The sequence below is a fragment of the Durio zibethinus genome, chromosome 7, assembly GCF_047325235.1.
Source record: "Durio zibethinus cultivar Kanyao isolate XHJ-2024 chromosome 7, ASM4732523v1, whole genome shotgun sequence".
In the NCBI taxonomy this organism is placed as follows: domain Eukaryota; kingdom Viridiplantae; phylum Streptophyta; class Magnoliopsida; order Malvales; family Malvaceae; genus Durio; species Durio zibethinus.
The window spans coordinates 24,377,006-24,401,591 of NC_143168.1; the positions used below are offsets into that span (position 1 = coordinate 24,377,006).

Below are 24,586 nucleotides of genomic sequence, written 5' to 3' on the forward strand. Positions count from 1 at the left end.
AAGAAGAAAATTATCAAAGTCAAATTTATGCACTGAAAGCTTCTCAATGTATTACAAAATTCATGTGGGATATATGGGTCATGACAACAAACTTTCTCACATTGATTAAAAGGGATTTTTTTCTTTCTTTTCCTTTTAATAAGAAGGATTATATTTTTTTGTATTTGACGTGTCAAAAATTAAATTTTAGTTATTAAAATTAAAATTTTAATATTTTATTAATAGGGCACACAACTGTTAGCAATATGAGAAATTAAATGCTTCTTTAAATCATAAATTACCGTTGTCAACATCTATTTTCAAAACATGTAAAAATATTATTAATATTTTATAAATTTGTATCTATAAATAACATTAAAATTATTAACTTATTTAATTATTAAATAATGATTATTTTAGTATTTCCAAATAAAGTAATATTCAATATTTAGTAATACAAAACACAAAAATCTTTAATTCCTAAAGATTAATAATTGTTAAATAAATAAGATGATTTCAAATCACGAGTGATAAAATTATTAAAGTAATAAGATTATCTCAATAATTGAATTATCATGATGATCTTAAAAATAATATCAAATCACATTTTTATATTAATTAAAAGGTAATGAAAATTAATTAACCTAGTTAAAATTTTTAAAAAAATTTAGGAATAATTTTTTTTAGGAAAAACTTTTTGTATAAATAGTTTGCAACAAATTTCAAATAATTCGATTTTTGGACAACATAATTATCATAAATATGGAAAGAGTTTAAAATGTATTAAGAAATTTTTTTAACTGGAGTTCAATAATTTTAATGGCGGTGTGTGAAAAAAAAAATTCATTATCTTAATCCATGTAGGAAAAATCTTTAACTACTTATAGGAAAACTCTGCATTTTTTTTTTGACAATAATTTTGGCCCATAAAAAAAATAATAAACCAGATTTTCCCTCCAAAATTCCAAACTTGAAATGGGCTAGTGTTATGAAAATGGGCTCATGATCTCACTCAACCAAATAAATTTTAATTTATTTTAACGTCAAGAAATAGAAAACAGGTCTTAAACAAAGGAGTAAAAAACGAAGCAAAATGGAGAATAAATTAATATATCAAAACTATTATTCAAGAAGAATAATCTGACCTTTCACCAATGCTTACTCATTAACCGATATTGCATACAATTTGACGCATATCATTATAACAATTTCTCATCTGATATGACACTAACCAGGCATATAACTAAGTAAAAAAAGCCCAGTTTAATAAGAAAAATAGATGAGTGAACTGTAAGATTGCTAGACCCTTGAATCTAATTCCACAATGGTGCTAAGGTTCATTGGATTCATGTACTTGCTGGAGCCAGTCATGATCTGTTGCACAATCAGCCTGTTTGCTCTCTCTGATGGATGGAATGGATCCCAGAAGGCGTAAATGTCTCGGTTAGGGCACAGGTTTGATGCTATTGTGCAGAGTCCGATTCCATTGTAAGGTCCTTGTCCACAGCAGGCTACCTTTGATGTAACAAAACCTGTCCCAAACGTATTATGCAGATGATTAGCATGTGCTAGTAATAAGGTTTCCGCTAAATTTTTTTGGATACTAGACTACAGCTTTATGTGAAATTTAATAAGGTTGTGACACAGTTAATTTTTTCTAGTCACATTTTACGACAGAGTTCTCGTATTCAAATTCCATCTTCAGCTACCCAACATTTAAAATATTGTGAGTTAAACTAGTGTTTTTTTTTTTTTGGTACGGCTGTCAGGAATTGAACCATTCAACATTCTACCAACAGATCAAACAGTGTGTTAAATCATTGACGAAGCCTATATTGTGTGGAAATCTGTACTTAAAAGCAAGGTTTATGATCTGGAAGAACAAAGTTATGCTTACAAGCAATGGTTTAAATAGATTAAGATGGCCAGAGAGAACACCCTGGCTCTATGTTATTAAAAACAGTTTCGCGCTTTTACAGTTTGATAAAATCATTATTGATATGTAGCAGTATTAGCATTAACAATTGTGTACTAATGCGGATAGGCGTACCATAAGCTTGAGGGTTACTGATCCAATCCATGTGCATTTCATATGCATTTGCTGCGATGAAAACATGTGATCCAAGCTCACTGTTGAGTCCGTTTAGCATTTGAACAAGCTGTGGGTTGAACAAGGCTGCTGCTCGTTGCAGCTCAACTGCACATTCACCAGCTATGCTGTGCTGAGCCAGTTCTGCTGGGACACAACCCAAAGGTCCAGTTCCTGTCACCAAAACCCTCCGTGCCCCCAACTTATATAGCCTCTGCAAAGCAAAAAGTATATACTAATTCAAGTAGCATATCAATATTTTAACCCAAGTAAACCTCTTCACTGTTTTTTATTTGTCCTTCAGCAATCGATAATCACATTGGAAACATGATTAAATAACTAATCTTGTTTCTGATCTCTGAGCTTACTTATTACAGAGAATTCAAGTATTCAGAATTTATGCAGACAAGTAGGGTTTTTTATACATAGAAGATCGTAGACTGGGAATAGGGGAAGGGATCTGAGATTCGAACTCCAAACTTACTGATGCCACCTCTTAAAGATGACTATATGAACCAATCAAGCTAAGCTCCAGGGTTCCAAGTGGGGTTTTCATGTGCATTCATTATGAAAACATTAATGACAAAGTTAAAGTATCATCTATTCAAACATCAAAATGCATGTTGGCTTTAAATATAGCAGCAGAGAAAAAAAAATCACAATGCTTGTTGGCTTCACAAACCAAACCAAGCTTGATGTATGACAATAAATCAGCCACTGCTTCTTCACAAAAATTAAAGAAGAACTCTCTGTAGGTTCCAAAAAAACAGGAGCAAGGATACTTGTCCCCAAATCATTATATTAAAATATATCTTCTTCTTACTCTCTTAATTGGTGATCACATTGTGGCATTTTTCCTAGCTAGACCAATCCCAGTTAGATTTGTAGTTATGCACATTAAATTCTGCAATAAAGATGAAGGGTGTGTAAATGTGATAAGGACAATGGCAAGTTTACCACTAGAATTTTCCGGTACTCGGAAATTATATAGATAACATAATCTGGGAGGGCGAATTGGCGAGATCTTGCAGAGAAAGGCACCAGGTAATAGTTGTTTACAAAGTCATTGCCACCAAGGGTCATGAGAACGAGTGCTTCATTCACTAGGCGTTGAGTTTGTTGAGGTCCAATAAGTGCACTTACATGTTGCTGATATTGCTTGAAGTACTGTAGTTGCTTGGAAATTCGGATTATATTGACCTACAGATCATCATGTAGCAGTACTTTAAGACAATTTGGTAACTAGGCATAGCTTAAAAGGAAATTGCACTTGGAATTTGGACTTACAAATTGAATTCCAGTGTCATTGAGAATTCCAATTCCAGCAGAAGCAAAGTTCGCACCAACAAGTAGCTTCTGTCCTGTGAGCTCTGGGCTCAGGTATGGCAATGTTGGTTCAGAACCAATTTGCTCACCTGAATAACACATGTAAAGAAAAAAAATGTAGCAAAAGCAAATTGAACAAGGTTTACTGCAAAAAAAAAAAAAAGAGTCCGAAAAACATGAAAGAACTTACTGATAAGATCTGGTATGTTAAGGCCGTTAGAGAACCTGCCAGTAGCTCTACGAGTCGGATAGTCAATGCCATAGGGGTATGCATCAGCTCGGGCAGTAGTAGCTAGATAGTTGTTGTTACCATTATCGACTAGTGAATCTCCGAACACGAAAAATGCCCTTGCAGCCTCAGCCTGAGGAGCTACAATTCCTAATGTAAGTAGCAGAGCAAAAATCATAACGAAATTGATCAAATTATCCAGTGAAATGGTTCTAAGATATCCTACCAAGTACATTTTCTTTCCTTCTATAGTGTACCCAACCCCCCTCGACTGTGAAAGGATAGATAGCACCACTGGCTATATATAAGGGTTTTTTTTTTTTTTTTTTGTATCCATTTGATCAAATATTAATGCATTGTGCTACCACCTATGGAGTTAGCTAGATAAGAGCTACCATAACACAAATGCAGGTACAAGTAGTTCCAGCTATGTAAATGAAGAGTTAGTATTTTTTTTTCAACAAAGAGCTGTTCATATCATCCTAGATGGCCTATAAACTTTCTTTTGCAATTATCATATTGTTGTATAGGCTAAGAATCAAAGTATAGCTGGCAATGGGTAGAGCCTGGACATTATCATATGGATTTTAAACTTGGGCAAAATCAAAAGATGTTTAAATTTATAATATTATAAAACTTTAATTGTAATCAAATTCTTAGAACACTAATTAATAAAGTTCTGGTTTTAATGTTCAAGTAACCAAGGACTCCATCAACCATGAAACTAGCCAAGGGATAGTGTCACGCCAAGTGTTCCAAGAGGAGTAGGCAGGGTACTCAAATCCCACACTAAACATGAAAGGGGAGTTACTAGGGTATAAAAATGTTAACACTGTACACCCTGATAAGTCGGTTTTAAGGGGAGAGGGTAATGATCACATGACAAGTAGTATTAGAGTAGGTTTTGGACCATTCGATCCATGTCAAACCTCTCGAGGAGTACGCAGAGTGACCAGTCTCCGTGACAAGAGTGTCATAAGATTGGATTAGAGAGAATGTCACACCAAGCCTTTTAAAGGGGAGTGATAGGGGTAATAATCACGTGATAATAGAGCTAGCTTGCCAGGTGTATGACCAAAATTATCCAACTAAGAAATTACCAGTAGATAATCATAATAGGTATCATATTCATATAAAAAATTGCTTAATTAGACAAATTTAACATAAAATTGAACTAAATCAATATATGGTGCGACTTGAAAACTGGGTAGATTTGGCCATACACTTGGCAGGCTAGCAGACATTCTACAAGAAATTTTTGTTATCAATTGGCTAAGTTTTGAAGTGAAATTTGTCACTCTCATGACACAAACTTTTTGCATAAAAGAAGCATCCAAGGCTCTCATGCATCAATTATCGATCATTCAAGTCCATTTAATGAGATAGTGATTGAGCTTATGCCTTATATTAAAGAGATGTAGATGCTATAATTTGATGATCAAGAGGGAAATTATTAAACAAAAACAATTAAATAGCCCATGTGATCAACATAAACCAAGTTAGGGTGGCTAAGTGAGTACGTAGTAACTATTTTCAAGCTCTCCTCCTCCCTTGTTTGTCAGTGCAATTAATATCTTAATCATGTATAAGACAGCAGATATGTTAAAGTGATACATTAGTGCTGCAAAGATAGACATCCTTTCTATTAAAAAAAAAGATTAATTACACATTTGATATAGTCAAAACCTCAAATTACTACCAAAAGGTTAAAATTTTCTAATCTTGCTTTTGTCTAGTATTAGTTTGCACAAGAGAATAATATGACTAGTCTAATAGATGAAGAATCCAAAACATCCAATAAATTAGATTGCAACATTTTAATTAAAAGTGTCCATGAATTGAGTTAGGCCAAACTTGATTGATCTTTGAAGACCTTTGCCAAAGACTTGACCGAACCCGTCGATTTTGTAGATTTGCAAATTTTAAAAATATATATTACAATTAAATATTTTATATTCATTAAATAAATAACAGGTTGGGTTAATTCGAGATTCAAAAATCTTACTTAAGACTAACTAGCAAGCCAAATAAGTAGTCGTCCTATGGATAACTCTAATATTAATGTGGTCTTGTTAGACACATGATATAATTTTATTAATTATTTTTGGACACCTCATCTAATATATGACTAATACTATTAGTCTTGTGTACTAACCAATGGACAGAAATAAAATTTTATGTATCAGATTATAAATTTTTAGACTTTAATTACAAAAATCAAAAATTAAATTACAATTCAGTATCAAATATATGTAATTAATTTTTTTAAAAAATACACTACATAAGATTAGTGTGTCCATATTAAACACATACTCTCGTCTGCGCACAACCAATAATATAGATGTATGTAAAATTTCTCACATTGGCCATGGGTATTAGCTGCTGCAATTATTTGTTTGTTAAATTTGTTAAGGCATTGCAATTCTTTTGCTTCTAAATTTTGATTTTGATTGAAAGAGAAACAATGAAGCAAATAATCCTAAATTTGAAAGCATATATCCTAGTTGTAGGGTGAATAGCTTATGTAATTATAAGCACTACTCTATAACTGAGCCTTTGGCTCAACGGGGTGAGAGTCTTAAGGCATTGGAGAGTTGTCAGAGTTCGAGACATAATCATCTTTCCCATCAAGATAAGTTCTTGTAGCAAATGGGGTCGGGTGAGGTCAAAGATAAAGTAGTGTAGAATTGGGATTAAAAAAAAAAAAGAAATTATTCATAGATAAAGCTGTTAACTGTAGCTTTCAACCCTGCGACTTCATTATAGTGAAGCAGAAAATGATGTTTTTGAGGTTTCAGGAACAAATATCTGCATAATACAGAATGGCAACCGGTGGATGACTGGTTGAAGAAGCCATGTGATCAATATAAATATGGTGGTGGAGTGTGGGGTTTTTAACTATGTCCAATATACCATATAATTATACTGGTCCACTCTATACATATATGTAAATAACTCTAGTATAGTTGTGATTAGAGCAGTGTAGGGCTTATAATTTAAGAATCCATGAAGTGTAAAAGACCATTTATTGTTAGGATTAGTACTATTCCCTCGGGTACTTTTTTCAATGTAAATGATTTGATTTTTTTTTTTTAACTTTTCTTTATATTTACATATATGTTTTATTTCCTCTTACATGGCAATAATTTCAGCAGAAAGTTTCAAGCAGCTGGCCAACAAAAAAAAAAAGGTGAAGACAATATTAACTGTCAACAGGGAAAGAAAAGAACCGATAAATTTTTTGAGGAAAGTGATGTTGGCATTAGTAGTTTTCATGAGCAAAAGCAGTGCCACAGCCCACCCAAGGAAGAAAAAAATGTCAGAAAGAGATCAGCAGTGTGAAATATTGTGGCTGATGAATATTATGATAGACAGCAGAACCATAATTAGCTTGCTAGATAGCTAACCAATTAAAGCTGTTCGAAATAATTTGCAATAATGTCTTCTTTTTGGCACTATGCAACTGTTATCAAATGAAACATTTCTGAACTGAAAATCTCCATGACTTTAACTAAACCCCATAGCTGCAATATTCTTCATGTTTCAAAAGGTAACCCAGGGTTTATAAGGAAAGAAACCTGTCTTCTCTCTTATCATACCGATGAACATACATTATTTTCGAGATTCTTCACTTATATAACTAATTTTTATAAGGTCCTTGGGGAGTGCACTCATTAACAAAATTCTTTGTAAAAAATAAGAAGAAGAAGAAGGTAAAATGTTTACAAGGCAAAGCCTCCCACTTTTTTTAAAAGCTAAACATAACAGACAAAGCTTTAAATGATAGATCCAGAGGATTTCATCATAGGTGGGTAGTTGGAACATATGATTTAATATGGCTTGCATTAATTTGGAAAGATAATGAATTTTACACTCGTCATTCACCTCTATTTTTTGTTATCTTTTGCTATTTTAACCATAATCAATAAACTCTACATTTCCCAAATCCAAATCTCAACTGTTAGAAAGTCTAGAACTATAGTAATGAGACGTGAATGGATCCAATAAAAGCAATACCAAAATCCCCAAATTCCATAGTTTTCCTTTTCCTTATGCCTTTTTGGGAAATCAAATCCCAACCATAGAACCAATAATTTACCTGAAAAGTGAAAGCATGGGGGATTTTTGAATGTGAAATATTTAGTAAGGCCAACTACTTCCTCAACAAATTTTTAATGGGTGAATTAATTCAACCGTCCAAAAGATTAACAGCCATTTCCAGCAGATCATAAAATTTAACTGTTAGTTGCAGCATATCATTTGAGGGGCCAAAATTTTCAGGCTCTTCAATTCTTAGTAGTAAATGGGAATGAATCAGATTATCAAGGACTAGTTTCCATAAGTCAATTTCTTTTCTATCTTTTGCTTAGGCAAAAGTACATAAGTTTTGTTTTCCTATAAGTCAATGTAATAATTGGCATTCAGCATTTCAAAAAGGGTTTTTTTTTTTGTTCCATATTCACAGATTTTTCAACAGCAAAATCCTCTGAAGCCTGAAGATTTTACGAATGATCAGACACCGCCAACTTGGACGAGTATGCCTTAAAAATCAATGAAACCTTACAGCCCCATGATTTGCTCAGTGATGCAGCAAATTTTGAACAATTCTAATATCAAATTATGCAAGAAGCATGTATATGCTAAAATATAATTGAAGATTGTCTTGATGGTAAAGAATAATCTAAAATTTCATTTAATTGATTCATACAATCACTTTTAAAAATTATCATTCAACAAATTTATAATTTGAATTTTAATACCTGCAACATTTCTTTTTTTTATCTCAAACTATCACCTTCTTTGTATAAAAGAAACAAAAGCTAAAACTTTTAGATCTAAGATTCAAATGTAGATAATATAAAATTGACTCACACAAGTGAAATTTCTTTGTTAAGTATTCTCAAATTATGGGTAAGATTGTTTTGAATTGGATAATTCAATGATTATAAAACTTTAATTAAAAAGTTTCATATTCAAATTTTATCTAAAAATTATATTTAACAAAAAGAAATAATATTATGCGTTTTTTTTTTCAAATGAGGGGTTAATTTATTCACATAACATCAAAGGAGAAGTTTTAAGTTTAACAATCCCCATCAATGAGATTAAGCTTCATAAATTTTTGAAAGTGCTCGACACCTGAAATCAGTGATATATATAGTAACAATATTGTAAACACCATTGTTTTATTTTTTTTTATCATTATTATTATTATTATTTTTCTTTCTATTTTCCTTTTTTTTTCTTGCTTTCTTTCTTTTTTTTTTTCTTTTTTTCTTTTTTTTTCCTTCTTTTTCCTTATCCGATTCAAGTTGACTAAGGTATGAGTGCATTAAATGCACCATCACCAAAGTCTAAAATACTAGTGGCCACCACCACCGATAGCCGTCGACACCCTGCCTAACGCGTGAATATCGGCCACCAAAAGTTTATCATACCAGTTGAAAATTTAGGATTTGAATCCCAAAAAATCTGAAATTTGAGTATCAGAAAACTCTATAAATAGAGCTTGTTACCTGCAATAAAGGAGGAGAGGATAAAAAAAAAATTTAGAATAAAAAAAAAAGTGTTATGTCAAAAAGATACCCTGCAAAAATAAAAATAAAAAAGCAAAAAAAATCCAGAAAAACACAGTCCTCCCTAAAAATGGAGGAACCCAATGCCAAAAGCTTTCCTGCAAAAAAAATCAGCCTAACTGTTTAAAAAAAAAAAAAAAGGTTTCACCGAACCGTTGAAGTTCGATCTAAGGCGTTCCAGTGATATTCAAGCAAAACTAGGCACAGATTTGTGTTTAGGGAGTCGAGGAGAATTTTTTAAGATTTTTTAGGATTTTTCAACCGTCAGATACGACGATCGATGAACGACGGTCGACAGTCAGTGGTCGTAGAGGTGGGCGGCCATCGTCCGACAGGCTCTAGAGAGAGAGGGTCTGAGAGTGTAGAGAGAGAGAGGGAAAAGAGAAAATGTGAAATTTTTTTTTTTGACTTTTATAGAAAGTGCCAAAACCAAAATTACGTCGTTTCAATAATGCTCAAAACAACGCCATTTTGAGCCCTTAGGATCCACACGTCAACCCGTAACTCGACCGAAGTCCTCGTATCTGATCCGACGACCCGTTTTTCCTTCATCCTCTGACTGGTCCAGTTGAACCGACCCAGACCGAATCGAATCAAACCGAACTGCTGACGCCAGATTGAACTAGATCGAACCACTGACGCTAGACCGAATCGCCCGTTGATCGGACTATTGACCGATTCGGTTCAGGTAAAAAAAATTTTAAAATTTTTTTTTACATTTTTTATATATTATTTTTGTTATTTTAATTATTATTCTTAATATTTATGCGTGTTAAAATGTTAAAATTTATCAGAACAAATTTTTGTTATTTTATAATAATAATTAATAAAAGTAAATGATGAAAATATAATAAAATTTTTTATAATTTTGAATAAACCTTATAAAATAATTGGTAAAAAATGTTATAATTAAATAAAAATAATACAAAATTAATAAAAAATAAAAAAATAAAAATTTTATCCGAAGATAAGATTCAAAGGTACTCCGAGTAGTGATGCCCACAAAATCTTTAGGTGAAAATTTTTTTTTTAAATACTATCAATGTATTAGAGTATTTATAAAAAGTTTTCAATATAATAAAATTTTCTTTTTTGTTAATAAAGAACTAAAAATTAATTAATTTATTAAGGAAAAAAAATTTTATCTAATGATGGGACTCTAAAAGTATTCAAAGTAGTGATACTTTACAAAATCCCTAGGTGAGAAGATTTTTTTTTCAATATTATCGGTGTATTAGAATATTTATAGAAAATATTAAACATAATAAAATTCCTTTTTCTTCAAAATTTTAATTAAAAATAAAAAATTAATAAAAAAATTAATAAAATTTGTAAAAAAAATGAATAAAATGTGTGCATCAACATAGTAATATTTTGTATTGCATGCATGACATAATTTTTTACGAAAAGTAAATTTGAGCCTCCAAGAATGAGATTCTAAGGTATTCCGAGAAGCGATGCCTAAAAAATCTTTAGGTGAGAAAAAATTCTTCTAATGTTACCAACGTACTGGAATATTTTAATAATTATTTCAATAAAAAAGGTTTTAATTTATTTTTCTCACATAAAAATGAAACAATAAATAATAAATAAAAAAACAAGAAAATTATTTTTCAAACACTAAAAATGGGACTGTTTTTTTATCAAAATCAAAGGATAACACGTAGTTAATTGATACCGTTTTAAAAGGGGGCTATGTGGGTGTTAATCCTTCCCTACACGTAATCGACTCTCGAACCCAGACTGTTACGCAAACCTTAAAATTATCATTTTAATAAATTTTAATTAATTTTAAGATTTCATTAAAATGATATGTTTTAATAGGTGGTCAATCGCACCTAACCAAAAAAAAATTGGTGGCGACTCCATTTTTTTATTTCATTTTCAAATTCGTCGGGCAGACATAAAACCGTTATAATAGTTTGGCGACTCCGCTGGGAAAGCCATTTGTTTTCGAGAGTTTGGTCAAAATTAACTACGTGTTATGCTTAAATTTTTATTTAAACAGTCCTAATTGTTTTCTTAAATTTTTATTTTTCACTTTCAATAAAAAAAATGAATCGAAAACAAAAAGAAAAAATTCACACACGTTTCTTTTACTATGCCTCTTATGCTTTATTTTTCTGTATATTTTACTCTCAATAAATTAGGATATACTTACATACACAATGACACAATGCATCTCATGCATGAGCTCTATACCTGAGCTCCGTCCTTTATAGGAGGAAGTAGAGTACATATGCCCTCGTGAGGTGATAACCTCCGTAATAGTAAGCGAAATACTTTCACGTAAATTAAACATTTTTTGTTCGTAGCCTGTAATGGGTGAGGATCAAGGTCCCTCACTAGTCCAACGTGGACAATAGTGAGAAATAATTTGAGAACCTTTAGACACGTGTCAATCCAAATTCAACATGTAATAAACTTAGAAAACTAGCCTTAGGTAGAGCCTCGTCCACCTTCTTCTAGGAAATACTTGAGAATAAAAATTGTATGTAATACAAAACAAAACAAAACAAAATAAAAAACTCAAAAATATAAAAATACAAAAAAAATGTTATTTTCAAATCACATCCTTACACTAACTCAATTTTGTTTTGATTTTTTTTTTTTTTGCATTAATCATATCATATAATCTTGCATTAGATATTTACTCTAAGACATCTTTCTCTCGAAAAATCTTCATGGATCCCATAGAACTATAAATTTGCTCATCCTCAGTTAGTGTCTCATGTGAGCCATATAATGAAGTATATGTTTGGTTGAAAGAAGCCCAATAAAAGAGTGGAGACTACTTGCCTATCGGTTATGTGTCTGAGTTGCTTGAAAAAATGTATTTGGATCTCATACAGAATGATTTAAAAGACTTAGTCATTATCTGAGGTCAGTTAAATGAAAAAAAATGAAAGCTTTTGTAAGAAGTATGGGCAGATTGCATCCCTCATTTCAGTAGTGATCGATGAACAGCTGGTCAGAGTAGCTATACAATTTTGAGATCTATCCTATAGATGCTTCACTTTTAATCAGGACGATTTGATACTAACTATTGAAGAGTATTCAATTTTGCTTGGAATAGAACTACAATATCCACATAAAATGTTTACTAAAAAACCAAAATCAAGTTATCATAAAAAGTTAGCCAAACTTATGGGGATTAAAGTGGAAACCATTGATTCCTTTGTGAAGCCTAAAGATAAATATCTCAGCATCCGTTGGGACTTTATCTAAAACTTCATTCAAGAGAATTTAAATGATAACCAAGGCATGGCTATGTTTGCTCTAACATTGTATGGCATGGTGATTTTTTGAAGATTTTGAGTTACATTGAGATAATTATGGTAGACTTTTTTTAGCAAATTAAAATTCAAGCAATTAATCTTGCACCAACAGTTCTAGCAGAAACCATCCGATCATTGAATTTCTATCAACAAAATGGAAAGATATGGTTCATATGATGTGCACCACTATTATATGTGTGAGTTAGAAGTCATTTCAAATGAGGGAAGAGTACATTTTCAAAGTCGTATCTACGAAACAAAACATCAATTGAAGAGTTCTGCAAAAGCCAATAGTCAACATTGAAGACTAAGAAATAGTGGGTCCTTTTCTTACAAAGGCTTATCAATGTTAAAATTGAATGGATAGCACATTGGATGCCTCGTATGCTTTTGTTGTATTGTGGAGGAAACGAGCCATGGATACCGTTGTTAGGGTTATGGGGTGTTGTGAGTTATACTCTATTGATGGTGCTTAAGCAATTTGGTGCAAAATAATTTGTTCCTGTCACTCATGGCTTGGTTCAGGTAGAATTCATTTACGAAGAACCAAGTTCACCAAGAACCTCAGAGCAGTTGATTCAAGCATGAAAAAAAATATAAAAAATGAGATTAGGGCCTCTCATCGACAAAGTCACTCATGATTACCAGATTTGAAAAGCAATGAGGCCTAGAGATATAATACTCTCTCTTGATGATAGCTCACACCAATCGACTAATCTTTCGACATAAGTGCAATTATAAAAAATTGAGCTTGTGAAAAAAGAATTAGAAGTTGAAAAAAAGAAATAAGAAGAGAAAATTTAAGACTTTATGAGAAAGTGGGATAATTAAAATATAAAGTAGAGATACAAGAAAATAGATTGAAAAAAGCCATAAAAAAATGAGATGTGGCCAATAATGATTTGAAAGATCTTCACTAGAAAAATAAGAGGTTACGAGTCTAATTCAAGACTGAAAATGTCACTAAGTCTTACCTTAGTCAGTAACGTAAAGTGGATGAGTTTCAAGAAAAAATGAACCAATGAAAAGATAAAGCTCAAGAAAAGCAAGAGGAGGCCACCAAAATTTTTCAAAAATACCAGAATTGGAAGGGGTTATATACTACGACTTCAGTAAAATTAGTGAAATGTCAAAAGAAAAAGGAAATGTTAAAGGCTATAGTCACAAAAGAGAGAAGAAAGTACTTGAAGTACTTAATGAGAAAGAATCATTTTATCGGATGATCTAAGGGATGAAGCTACAACTGCAAGACCACAAGAACCATATTTTAGAAATAATAGATGAGTGGCAGAGAAGAAAAAAAGATTGGATCTTCATATGTGATTCAAAAAAAGATGCTCATATGATATGAAAAGTAAAAAGTTTAGAGAGGCAACAATACATAGAGCACATAACCAGTTAAGTTTGTAAGACATGAGAGATGGTTGAAAAGGTAGAAGCGTTAAGATAAGAAATCAATCCCATAGGCAAACATAGATTGCATCTAATAAACTTTTTAGACGAGGTGAATGACTATTATGAGCAAGTCAAATGTTTTTATGGATATAATTTTAGGATGATAAATCTTACATAATCAAAATTGTATGGAATCAATGAAAATTTTTAGTGTTGAAATTTGTCTAAGAACAAATATTTCATACTTGCATTCATGCATCATCTTGTTTTATTTCAAAAAAATAACAAAAAATAAAATTTTTGACACATGACATTCTAATTTTTCTAAAAAAATTTTATCGTAAAAGGTTTAAGAATAGCTCGTCTTTTAAAAATTTTAACTCAATTCACTCGTCATTCATACAACACTAAAACTCAAACAAGAATCATGGAGCAAGAATAGACCAGTCGATTTGAGAGAATCGAGAAAGCTCAAGAAGAACTGAAAGAAGATCTCAGTACAATAATGGATATGCTCGGAAAACTTGACAAAGAAAAAATGGTGAAAAAAAATCTCAGCTTTCAAGAGCAATCGTCAGATATGATAGATCCAATTATCCTCTAGGGTTTAAGCCATGATTGGTCCAACCTTCTCAAGGAGCTAGAGTACAAATTTTTACTCCCAGTGGATATCCCAATCCTTATCCAGGAATGATATCCACACCTACTCTAAGATAATTTCAAAATTTTGTTAATCCCGTTATGATGAAAAAATCACATGAGCCAATCTTAGTTTCTGATTTGGATGATCCTAAGGAGAGAGAAAAGCTAAGGATAAAGATATCTAAGAAAGTGAAAGATACCAGTGCTCGAAAGAATATAAAATTATTAGAAGAAAGCCTTAGAATCGTAGAGAGAATGAATTTTTATAGCTCTACAAATGCAGTTGACCTTTGTTTAATCCCAGATGTGATCATTTAGCCTAAATTCAAGGTCTCAAATTTTAAAAAATATGATGACACAAAATATCCGATGACCCATATCACCATGTATTATCATAAGATGGTAGTACATGCTCGTGATAAGAAGTTATTGATGCACGTATTTCAGGATAACCTTATAGGATCTATAACTAGATGGTATATCCAACTAGATAGAACTCATATTCATTCCTGATAAGAGCTCATAAGGACATTTCTTACACAATATCGATATGTCACGGATGTAGTTTCGAACCATTTATCTCTACAAAGTATGAAAAAAAAGGTAACATAAAGTTTTAAAGAGTATGCACAAAGATAGAGAGATGTAATTGCATAAGTTCAACCTCCTCTCATCGAGAAAAAATAATTGTCTTATTTGTTAACACTCTGAAAGTACCATACTATGAGAGATTGATAGGTAATGCAATCAAAAACTTTACAGATATGGTGATATCAGGTGAGATTATTGAAAATGCCATAAAAAATAGCAAGCTTGATGCAGGAAAAATGAGTGAAATAAATAAAGGTAGAGTTCCTAAAAAGAAAGAGAATGAAGCTTAAACAGTGAACTATGTGGGACAACAGTTCAGAGGTTTCACGTCCTACCCTGCATTAGTCTACCAAACTCATTACCCTCCTATAAATAATATTACATCTATTTCTCATCCATATCAGCCATACCAACCATTACCACAACCAGCTTATCCACCTTAATTCCAACCATCTTTTGGACACCCACATATTCTTACAACTGTCTTGTTATACCTATCAAACCAGAATGGAAACCTAATAATGGTCCAAAAGCCCTAAGAAATACTTAAGAAAAACTCACTTTCGACCCCATTCCCATGACATATACAGATTTGTATCCCCAACTTATTAAAAAACATTTACTTGCTCTTGTTATTGTTGAACCCTTGAACCTTTCATTCCCCAAATGGTATGACCTCAATGTGCATTGTGATTATCATATAGGAATCCAGGTCATTCCGTTGAGAACTGTACTATTTTGAAGCGTAAAGTGCAAGGGTTAATCAATGAAAAGGTGTTAAACTTTGATATCAACCAATAAGAGACTCCAAATGTTAATGGGAACCTCCTATCGAATCATACCAGACCATCAATAAATACCTTAATTGATAGGCAAAAAAGCCACGTGAAGGAAAAAATAGATAAAGTTAATACTCCAATGGCTAAGGTGTTTGAAGTCTTGGTCAAAACTGACATGTTGAAGTCAATAAAACCTCAAAATTGCTCTGAAACAATTAACTCAACTGAAAGCTGCAATTATCACAAAAGCGCTTTGGGGCATTCTATCGAGAATTGTCACCAATTTCGTCAAAAGGTGTAGAAATTGATAGATATGGGCCAGATAGAGTTTTACGAAGAAAAAGAAGAATTAGTGAAAGTTGTAGTGTCTATCATTAATTCAAAAAATAAGTTTGTGCGTAAATTGATCACTATTTATTATGATGAAAACCTGACACTAAAGCTAGAAAAGTTCGTCTCCTGACCAATGGTGACAATTAAAGTTTCTAGCCCTTTTTCATATCAAAATGATAAAATAGTACCATGAAAGTATGATTGTGATATCATAGTCAACCCAAATACTGCGAATATAACGAGCGTAAGAGGCATGACTTGAAGTGAGAGATGTTATACCCTAGAGGCTCTAAAAAAAGCTAAAAAGGAGAAAGCTAAGGTAGGAGAAGAAAAGGCAAGTCAGAGTAATTCTGTCACATCCCCAGAAAAAGAATGTCAGAAGCCAGTCTTTAAAAGTGAAGCATGTGAATTTCTAAAGTTAATAAAATATAATGAGTATAACGTGGTAGAACAACTTAACAAGATGCCAGTTAGAATTTTGCTATTATCATTATTGCTTAGCTCAAAGTCGCACCGTAATACTCTGCTGAAGGTGTTAAATCAAGCATATGTATCTTATAATGCTTATGTTGAATATGTGAAACAGCTTGTTGGCAATCTGACAATTTCAAACTATATCTCTTTCAGTGATGAGATTCAAAGGTATTCCAAATAGTGATGCCCATGAAATCTCTAGGTGAAAAGATTTTTTTAAAATACTATCAATGTATTGGAGTATTTATAAAAAATTTTCAATATAATAAAATTTTTCTTTTTGTTAATAAAGAACTAAAAATTAATTAATTTATTAAGGAAAAAAGAAATTTTATCTAATGATGGGATTTTAAAAGTATTTAGAGTAGTAATACTTTACGAAATCCCTAGGTAAGAAGATTTTTTTTCAATATTACCAATGTATTTGGAATATTTATAGAAAATCTTCAATATAATAAAATTCTTTTTTTTTTCAAAATTTCAATTAAAAATAAAAACTAAATAAAAGAATTAATAAAATTTGTAAAAAAAATAAAATAAAATGTGTGCATCAACATGGTAACATTCTGTATTGCATGCATGACATAATTTTTTACGAAAAGTAAATTTGAGCCTCAAAGGATGAGATTCTAAGGTATTCCAAGAAGTGATGCCTAAGAAATCTTTAGGTGAGAAAATTTTCTTCTAATGTTACCAACGTACTTGAACATTTTAAGAATTATTTCAATAAAAATGTTCTAATTTATTTTTCTTGAATAAAAATGAAACAATAAATAAAAAATAAAAAATCAAGAAAATTATTTTTTAAACACCGAAAATGAGACTGTTTTTATCAAAATAAAAATATAACACGTAGTTAATTGGTACCGTTTTAAACGGGAGCTATAGGGGTGGTAATCTTTCCTCACACATAATCAACTCCTGAACTCAGATTGTAACGCAGACCCTAAAATTATCCTTTTAATAAATTTTTATTAATTTTAAGATTTCATTAAAATGATATATTTTAATAGGTGATCAATCATACTTAATCAAAAAAAAAAAATTAATGATGACTCTATTTTTTTTAATTCGTTTCCAAATTTTTAGCGAACATAAAATCATTACGACAAATATAACCTGTCATATAATGTCATTTTCCAAAGGCGGACCGTAAGCAAAGCTTGGAGGGGCCTTGCCCCCTAAACATTTTGAATTTCTTATACTATATATACTACAATTATTTCATTTAAATTAAATTAAATGAATAAACTGGCTCATATTAAAATTATTATTTATTAATTTTATTTTTAATTTTTAATTTAAGCTTATGCATTTATAATTTTTAAAAAATAAAATCATATTATAATTTATCTCTTTATTGTACTAATTATTCACAAACCTTTAAAAATAATAAACTTGATACAAATATTAAGTCACACTTATATACACTTAAAAAAAAATTAATTTTCTAGTTTCTTTAAAGATTTTAAATATTCAACCAAGTATTAAAAGTACAATATTTTTTCTTTTAGCCAAACACTTATCTTTTTTTTATAATCGTTTTCAAAATTTTCTATTTGATAAAATTTGAAATGAATTATTTTAAATTTTCAGATTCATTCATTTTCCTTGAAGTATCTTTGTTCAATACATGTACAATAAAAGTGAGAATAAAAGTTAAATAGTTCAAATATATCAAAACAAAATTATTAAATACATACTCTAATCTAACACTCCGAATTCAAATAACATAACAAATATATATATATATATAGTACAATTATGGTTCACATAATGATTAAGACCTTGTTGATGTTAACTATAAGCTACAAGTACTTTTAAAATTTATAACAGATGAAAATAACACTTTTAATGCTTACATTAAAGCAAGTACAATTATAGTTCACAAAGATTAAGACCATGTAATTTTAACTAGCTACAAATAATTCTTGAAGTTTATTAGAAATTAAAAGAACACTTTTGAATTCATAGTTTAATTTATTTAATTCATACCAATATTTTTAAAATATGATATCTAATAAATTTTTAATTTAAATCTCAACATTTGCAATTTAATAACTAACATTTGCTTCCTTAATAAAAGATTAAATGTTGGGAAACAAATGCATGTCAAGGCTGTTGTATTCATGGCCATTACACAAATTAAGCTGATGTTATTGTTGTTACTATAAGATGCCCACACCCTTGATAGATTATTTACTTAATTAAAAATATACTATATATAATTATTATTCCAATAAGAAAATTATGGAAAAAATGTTTATTTATCCATCTTAGGCTAGGCATATTCTTAGACCATTTGCATAATGGAGTTGCAAAAATGGGCTCTGCCCCCAAAACATATTGGGTTTAGAACTTGGACCCTGTCATCTTAAATCGGCAAATTCTAAGTTTGGATGAATGGTTGAAGACTTTTAGTTAAGATTTGTTAATTTGTGTTTAATGTATATAGGATACGAAAATTATTTTTTACCTAAACAAACATTTAGTTCAATGAATGGTTGGTGTATGGTTTTTTTTTTTTTTCTAAAAACATGGTTTGAATCCCCTATCTCAAATCAAAAAGAGAAAAAAGAAGTTGGAGACTTGGGAAGTTGGAACTATTATCGTTAGTCTCATGGTGAAAAGCATAAGCCCAACCTGAAACTCTAGTGATTATGGAAAATTCATTAATTACATATTCACTCACCCAAGCCCATGGATTAATGGACTCTAGAAATCTGAATCTTATAAATTCTGCTTGTTCTCTAGTTTCAGACAAAGAACAAAGTTCTGACATTACTGGTTGATTACCTTATTCTATCCACAAGATGAAGATATTGTGCTCCCATGCCATTATCTCATTGGCAAGACCATAATTTCTATTTTGATTGGTCCAAATAATTATTCCCCCCCCCCCCCCCCCCCAAAAAAAAAAAAGAAGAGTATATTCACGTTTCTTCCAAGTTCTTTGCTGCTTGATATTTTTTAATTTTGATGACTAAGTAGAGATATTACAGATTCATAATCAGTCAGAAGGAACAAAAGTTGGTAACAATGGCTACATGTCAGATGGCAAGTGCAGCATCTGGGTTTGTCCTAAAATCAAGTTTGGCACCAAAGACAAGCTCAACTCCAAGGAATAGCATTTCCTTTTCTTCTAAGCATGGCAATAATATTTCAAGAAGGCTAGTGGTACGCGCAGTAGAAGAGGGACCATCACCGCCTCCACCCCCTCCACCACCAGAAGTTTCTACTACCAACACCACCACTGCCCCTGCTGAAGGTGAAGCTAAGCCAGCTCCAAAGGCTGCCAAACCACCTCCAATTGGACCCAAGAGGGGTGCTAAGGTAGTGTTTTACAACTACGATAATCTTTCAACTTTTTTTAGTTGGTTGTTGGGTATAATCAATTCACATAAGAGGACTGTAATGGAAAAATTAGGAGTTTTGGGATTGATTGATTGATTGATTTTATTTTTTGCCTTGAATTAGCAAATAGCAAGAAATAAAAAAGGAGGTTTAATCATTCAGTCCTAGAAAAGCAGAAAGAAAGACAGGAAGATTTTGTTCCAGAAGTTCTTGGTTATTCTAGATGATTATGTCGTAGGTTATTATTTTATCTGTACAGCAACTCATGAGTGTCAAGAAGTTGATGCCCCTAACATGCTGAAATCTTTGCTGCTTGCCAAAAGGTTAACAAACTTTTTACCTTCCCCCCTATCCCAGAAAACATGTCTAAACATTCCTGAATTCCTAGAACATAGTGTCAGACATTCCCAAACCAATGTTTGATGACTTTGATATGAAAGAGCTTGGCACTCAGGATACAGAGTCAATCTCTACGATCAAGTCAGCTAATTCATGGCCTCAATCCATCATCTCCCCTCTAAAAACAGTACTAGTGTCATAATGGCTGAAGAATCTGATTTTTTTTGTTAAAGTCAGGTGTGATTCTTCTTTCAAAAAGTATTTTTTCTGAATTATAAATAAATGTTCAATGTGATATTTGAACTTTAAAAATTAATAATGTGATAATTGAATTATAAATTTTACCTAATGTAATACTTGGAATATTACTTGTCTTTTCACATGTTATCATTTGAAACTACTATGTTACAAGTGAATATAACATTAATTAACATATTCATAATTCAGTTATTACATTAACGATTTTTAAAATTCAAGTATCAAATTAAATATTTCATTACATTAAACCTTTTACAATTGCTTCTTTTGCATTGACAGCTTTTACAAAAAGAAAAGAACTACTGTATTTTAGCACTCAGAAGAATCAGAACGAGTTCTCTACTGTATTTGCTCATTAATCTTCGTGCCTTTCACAGGTGAAAATTTTAAGTAAAGAGTCTTACTGGTACAACACTATTGGTTCAGTTGTGGCAGTTGATCAGGTTTTTTTCCTCACTCCCATTTCTTACCAACACATGCAAATTATAGCATAAAACTCATTTAATTCATGTATCCTCTTCGCAATGAACTGAAACAATATCCTCAATGGGAACAGGACCCAAAGACAAGGTATCCAGTTGTGGTTAGATTTAACAAAGTGAACTATGCCAATGTGTCAACCAACAACTATGCATTGGATGAGATTCAAGAGGTTGATTGAAAGAGTAATTGAAACTCAGGAACTTTCTTCTGTTAATACATAAAATTTCTAATATCTTTTCTCATGTTTATAAATGTATTATTCTGGTTGTGATAATTATGTTCATAATCAATTATGATAGTAATTATATATATATATATATATATATATATATTCATCAGTTATGTTTGAATCATTTGGACATGGGCACTTCATTTTAGTCTTCTTTTTTATCTTTTTTTTGTTTTCCTTGATCTCCAGCTTTGAAACATGAAAGAAAATGGTTGACCATGAATAGGCCTATTGCCAAAGCCAGAACAGTGTTCTTCAAAACTGTACAATCTAACTTTCCATTTGGGAACAAAAAAAGTGCTACAAGTTACAAATTTAAGTGCCATTGCAGAACCTATTGAAAAAAAAAAAATTACAGAGGCTACTGCAATGACAGGAAAGGAATTAAAAGAAAAAACAATCCCAAACTATGCATTATTTCATCATGCTACGGACCTCAAAGTCCTTAAACTATGCAAGAAACCTGAAAATTTTACACCTTGAAAAAGCTTAAAAGAACAATTGACTCTGAATTCCAGCAATTTCATTTCCATCCCAATTATCCTTAAACTCTTGACCCATCGAAACCTCAATATCATTCATTTCCAGGAGAACATTATTCTCTAATGAAATCACAGGCCAACAAAAGACTTCCTCTCCTTTATCACCTAAACTTGTTCCCTTAAACCCTTCTGTATTTATTTCTCTTCTCACCACCCTCTCTTCACTTCGGAAAGAACTTCTACTAGAACTTGAAGGGTCTTTCATGATCATGCCAGTTTCTTTGCATGACTTAACCAAATTTCCAGGCAAAGAGGTAAGAGATGGGTACTGATGATCATGAGGCTGTGGCAGGTTGAGTTTAGCAGATTGACCATAGAGTTTTCTAGTTGCTTCATCATAAGCAAGTGCAGCTTCAAATGAAGTATTGAAAGTTCCAAGCCAAAGCCTATTGCCTCTGTTTGGTTCACGAATCTCAGCTACCCATTTGCCCCAGGTCCTTTGCCTTACTCCTTTATATGGGCACACTGCATTTTCTGGACCCCCTTTCCCTCTGTTGCACCCTTTCCTCGATTTCCTTATGGTAGCAGACCTCTTATAATTATGTCTTTCTTTGTACAATTAGCGTTGCCTTCAGCTTCCATATTTGCACTACCAAAAAGCAAAAAACAACACTAATTTAATGGGGGGTTGAAGGCAACTGAATGACTGATGGTGGCAGTTTCAGTTGAGTCAAGAGGGAACTGGGTTGTTGACACGTGTAAAGCAACTGCTTGGCTGTTAGCTTTGCGTGGGATCTAACTGTCCAGATAAGACTAGTGTCAAACTGACAAAAACACTTGTCTTAAATCTTGTAAACTCCTTCACCCTTAAGGAGTTGAATTAATTAGTTTCCCATTTTTTTGAAAGCAAAAAAACAAATTTCCATGTATTTATATTCTTCCAACTTTGAAGAATATGGATTGAGCTTTGAAAGCAGTGGCCTTTCATGCATCATTTGAGCACATGTCCGGGACTGATGATGACGGAAAAAGCCACCTGTTAGCATTATATAGGTTGAGTGGGGTTCTTGTTTCTTCAATGAAAAGAGAAGGGAAATTATTAGGTCCTGGTTTTGAGGAAACATTGGTGAGCCCTAGTTTTGAAATGAGCATGATTTTCAGACTTCATCTTATGTTTGTTTAATACACATATTCATGGAGATGGTTGAAGGTTGTCAGTTGCTTACCTCTTGAGTAAACTGTGGGGGGTAATAATATTGGATCATGCTCTGATACCATTTATACACAGCGACAGGTAGTACGATTAAGGCTCTGACAACTGACACGATTTCAGTTCTGGGTTTTTCGGGTGATAGAGTCCTGACAATACTATCTGATATTATGACAACAGCGTGAAGATCGATCAAATTTGACAAGATAATATTAACCATAAGCTTTCCATAGATCAGACATATAATCAAGATATTCTAGCCGGTGTTCAAGACTCTGGCGCCTTTTTGGCTTAACGTCGAACTGGGGCCTGACTTTTATGGAGATATGTCTTTCACTATAGTAACTTACTATTAGTATGATCTTGAGGCGGTATGACTTTTCTTTAGCTGAGGAAAAAGGATCAATGATTTGTTTAACAGATTAACAAGAGTTTCTGTTGCAGAGGATCCATAATAATATGGCAACTGCAGAGCAGACTCAACTTGTATCACTGCAAACTTTGAATAGATTGAAGAGAAGGATGAAGCTGAAAGATGTAACTATGGAAAGAGAAAGATGGAATCACCAAAAGAGAAGAGAGGTTTTTAGCCAAACATATTTTATAAAGAAAGGTTTTCTTACAAGAGAGAGGTTTGATTTTTCTCGATTGCTAGAGTGATAGATGATTACTTCCTAGAGAAGTATCATTCTATTTATACATGAAAAAGTAAAGGACTAGTAGCCTAATAAGACAAGACTAGGACAAAGTAACTTTACAAGTGGCTTAGGATAAGACTAAAGGACGGTGAGTCATAACTAAGGTACAATAACTCATAACTAGGGTACAAAGGTTCATTATTATGGTATAGTGACTCATCACTTAAGGTACAATGACTAAGCACTATGACTCATACTAAAGTACAAAAATACATTATGACTTGACTAAGACATAAAGGTGATGAAGACTTGACATAAGGTTGTCTTGATGTGAAGGCATCATTATCAACTTCTGTGGAGTCTTTTAGAGAAAACTGAAATTAGCACGCGTAATTATACAATATTTGGACTGGAGAGGGAATCTTCTGTCTTGTAGCACCATCAGTATCATCATTCTGGGAAATTTTCAAAGTACTGAAAAATTAGAGAATCATTTACCCATCTGAAGAGTTCTTGTTCAAAATTATCAGGAGTAGAATCACAACATTGGAATAAGTGATTGTAAATTCTGTGTTCAAATCTTGCTCGAAGTCTGGAGAGATCTTCATCATTCTGCCAGTAAGGATTTGTTGGAAGTTCTATTAATTCTGAAGGACAGTGAAGATCAAAATTAACAAGTCTGTGTGATAAATCACTCCACCAAGTGTCATAAGGTGGTTCAGGAATCCAATGTGCTAGGTGAATATGTAATTCTTGGATGTATTCTAGAGGGTACCACCACCATGGTTCTTTCTTGAAAGGAGGAAGTTCTGCAGGGACTGGGAGGTTGTTGATTTTACAGAGTCTTTTTAATAGGAGCTTGTATTCATGAGCATAGAGAAAGATAGAGTTGTACAGAGAGT

At 31.9% G+C, this 24,586-nt stretch overlaps 3 protein-coding genes across 4 annotated transcripts; 1 reads left to right on the forward strand and 2 right to left on the reverse strand.

The window, feature by feature from the left end:
• Positions 1-1,115: 1,115 nt before the first annotated feature.
• Positions 1,116-3,908, reverse strand: LOC111277851 (GDSL esterase/lipase LTL1-like). Of its 2 annotated transcripts, XM_089764378.1 has the most exons (6): positions 3,850-3,879; positions 3,585-3,756; positions 3,356-3,483; positions 3,026-3,268; positions 2,030-2,282; positions 1,116-1,511 (listed from the first exon to the last, which is right to left on the reverse strand). In XM_089764378.1, the coding sequence occupies exons 1-6, from the start codon at positions 3,856-3,858 to the stop codon at positions 1,279-1,281; spliced, it is 1,038 nt and encodes a 345-aa protein (XP_089620504.1). In that variant the 5' UTR covers positions 3,859-3,879; the 3' UTR covers positions 1,116-1,278. The 2 variants fall into 2 exon arrangements, with proteins under 2 accessions (XP_089620504.1, XP_022720014.1); XM_022864279.2 differs by having other exon boundaries at positions 3,585-3,908.
• A 15,560-nt stretch (positions 3,909-19,468) lies between these two features.
• Positions 19,469-21,463, forward strand: LOC149518226 (photosystem I reaction center subunit IV, chloroplastic-like). Its single transcript, XM_089764379.1, has 3 exons — positions 19,469-20,024; positions 21,020-21,085; positions 21,199-21,463. Exons 1-3 carry the CDS (start codon positions 19,731-19,733, stop codon positions 21,301-21,303), a joined length of 465 nt encoding a protein of 154 aa, XP_089620505.1. The 5' UTR covers positions 19,469-19,730; the 3' UTR covers positions 21,304-21,463.
• A 153-nt stretch (positions 21,464-21,616) lies between these two features.
• Positions 21,617-23,266, reverse strand: LOC111277529 (uncharacterized). Its single transcript, XM_089763443.1, has 4 exons — positions 23,063-23,266; positions 22,753-22,969; positions 22,544-22,635; positions 21,617-22,449 (listed from the first exon to the last, which is right to left on the reverse strand). Exons 1-4 carry the CDS (start codon positions 23,264-23,266, stop codon positions 21,844-21,846), a joined length of 1,119 nt encoding a protein of 372 aa, XP_089619569.1. The 3' UTR covers positions 21,617-21,843.
• Positions 23,267-24,586: the final 1,320 nt, after the last annotated feature.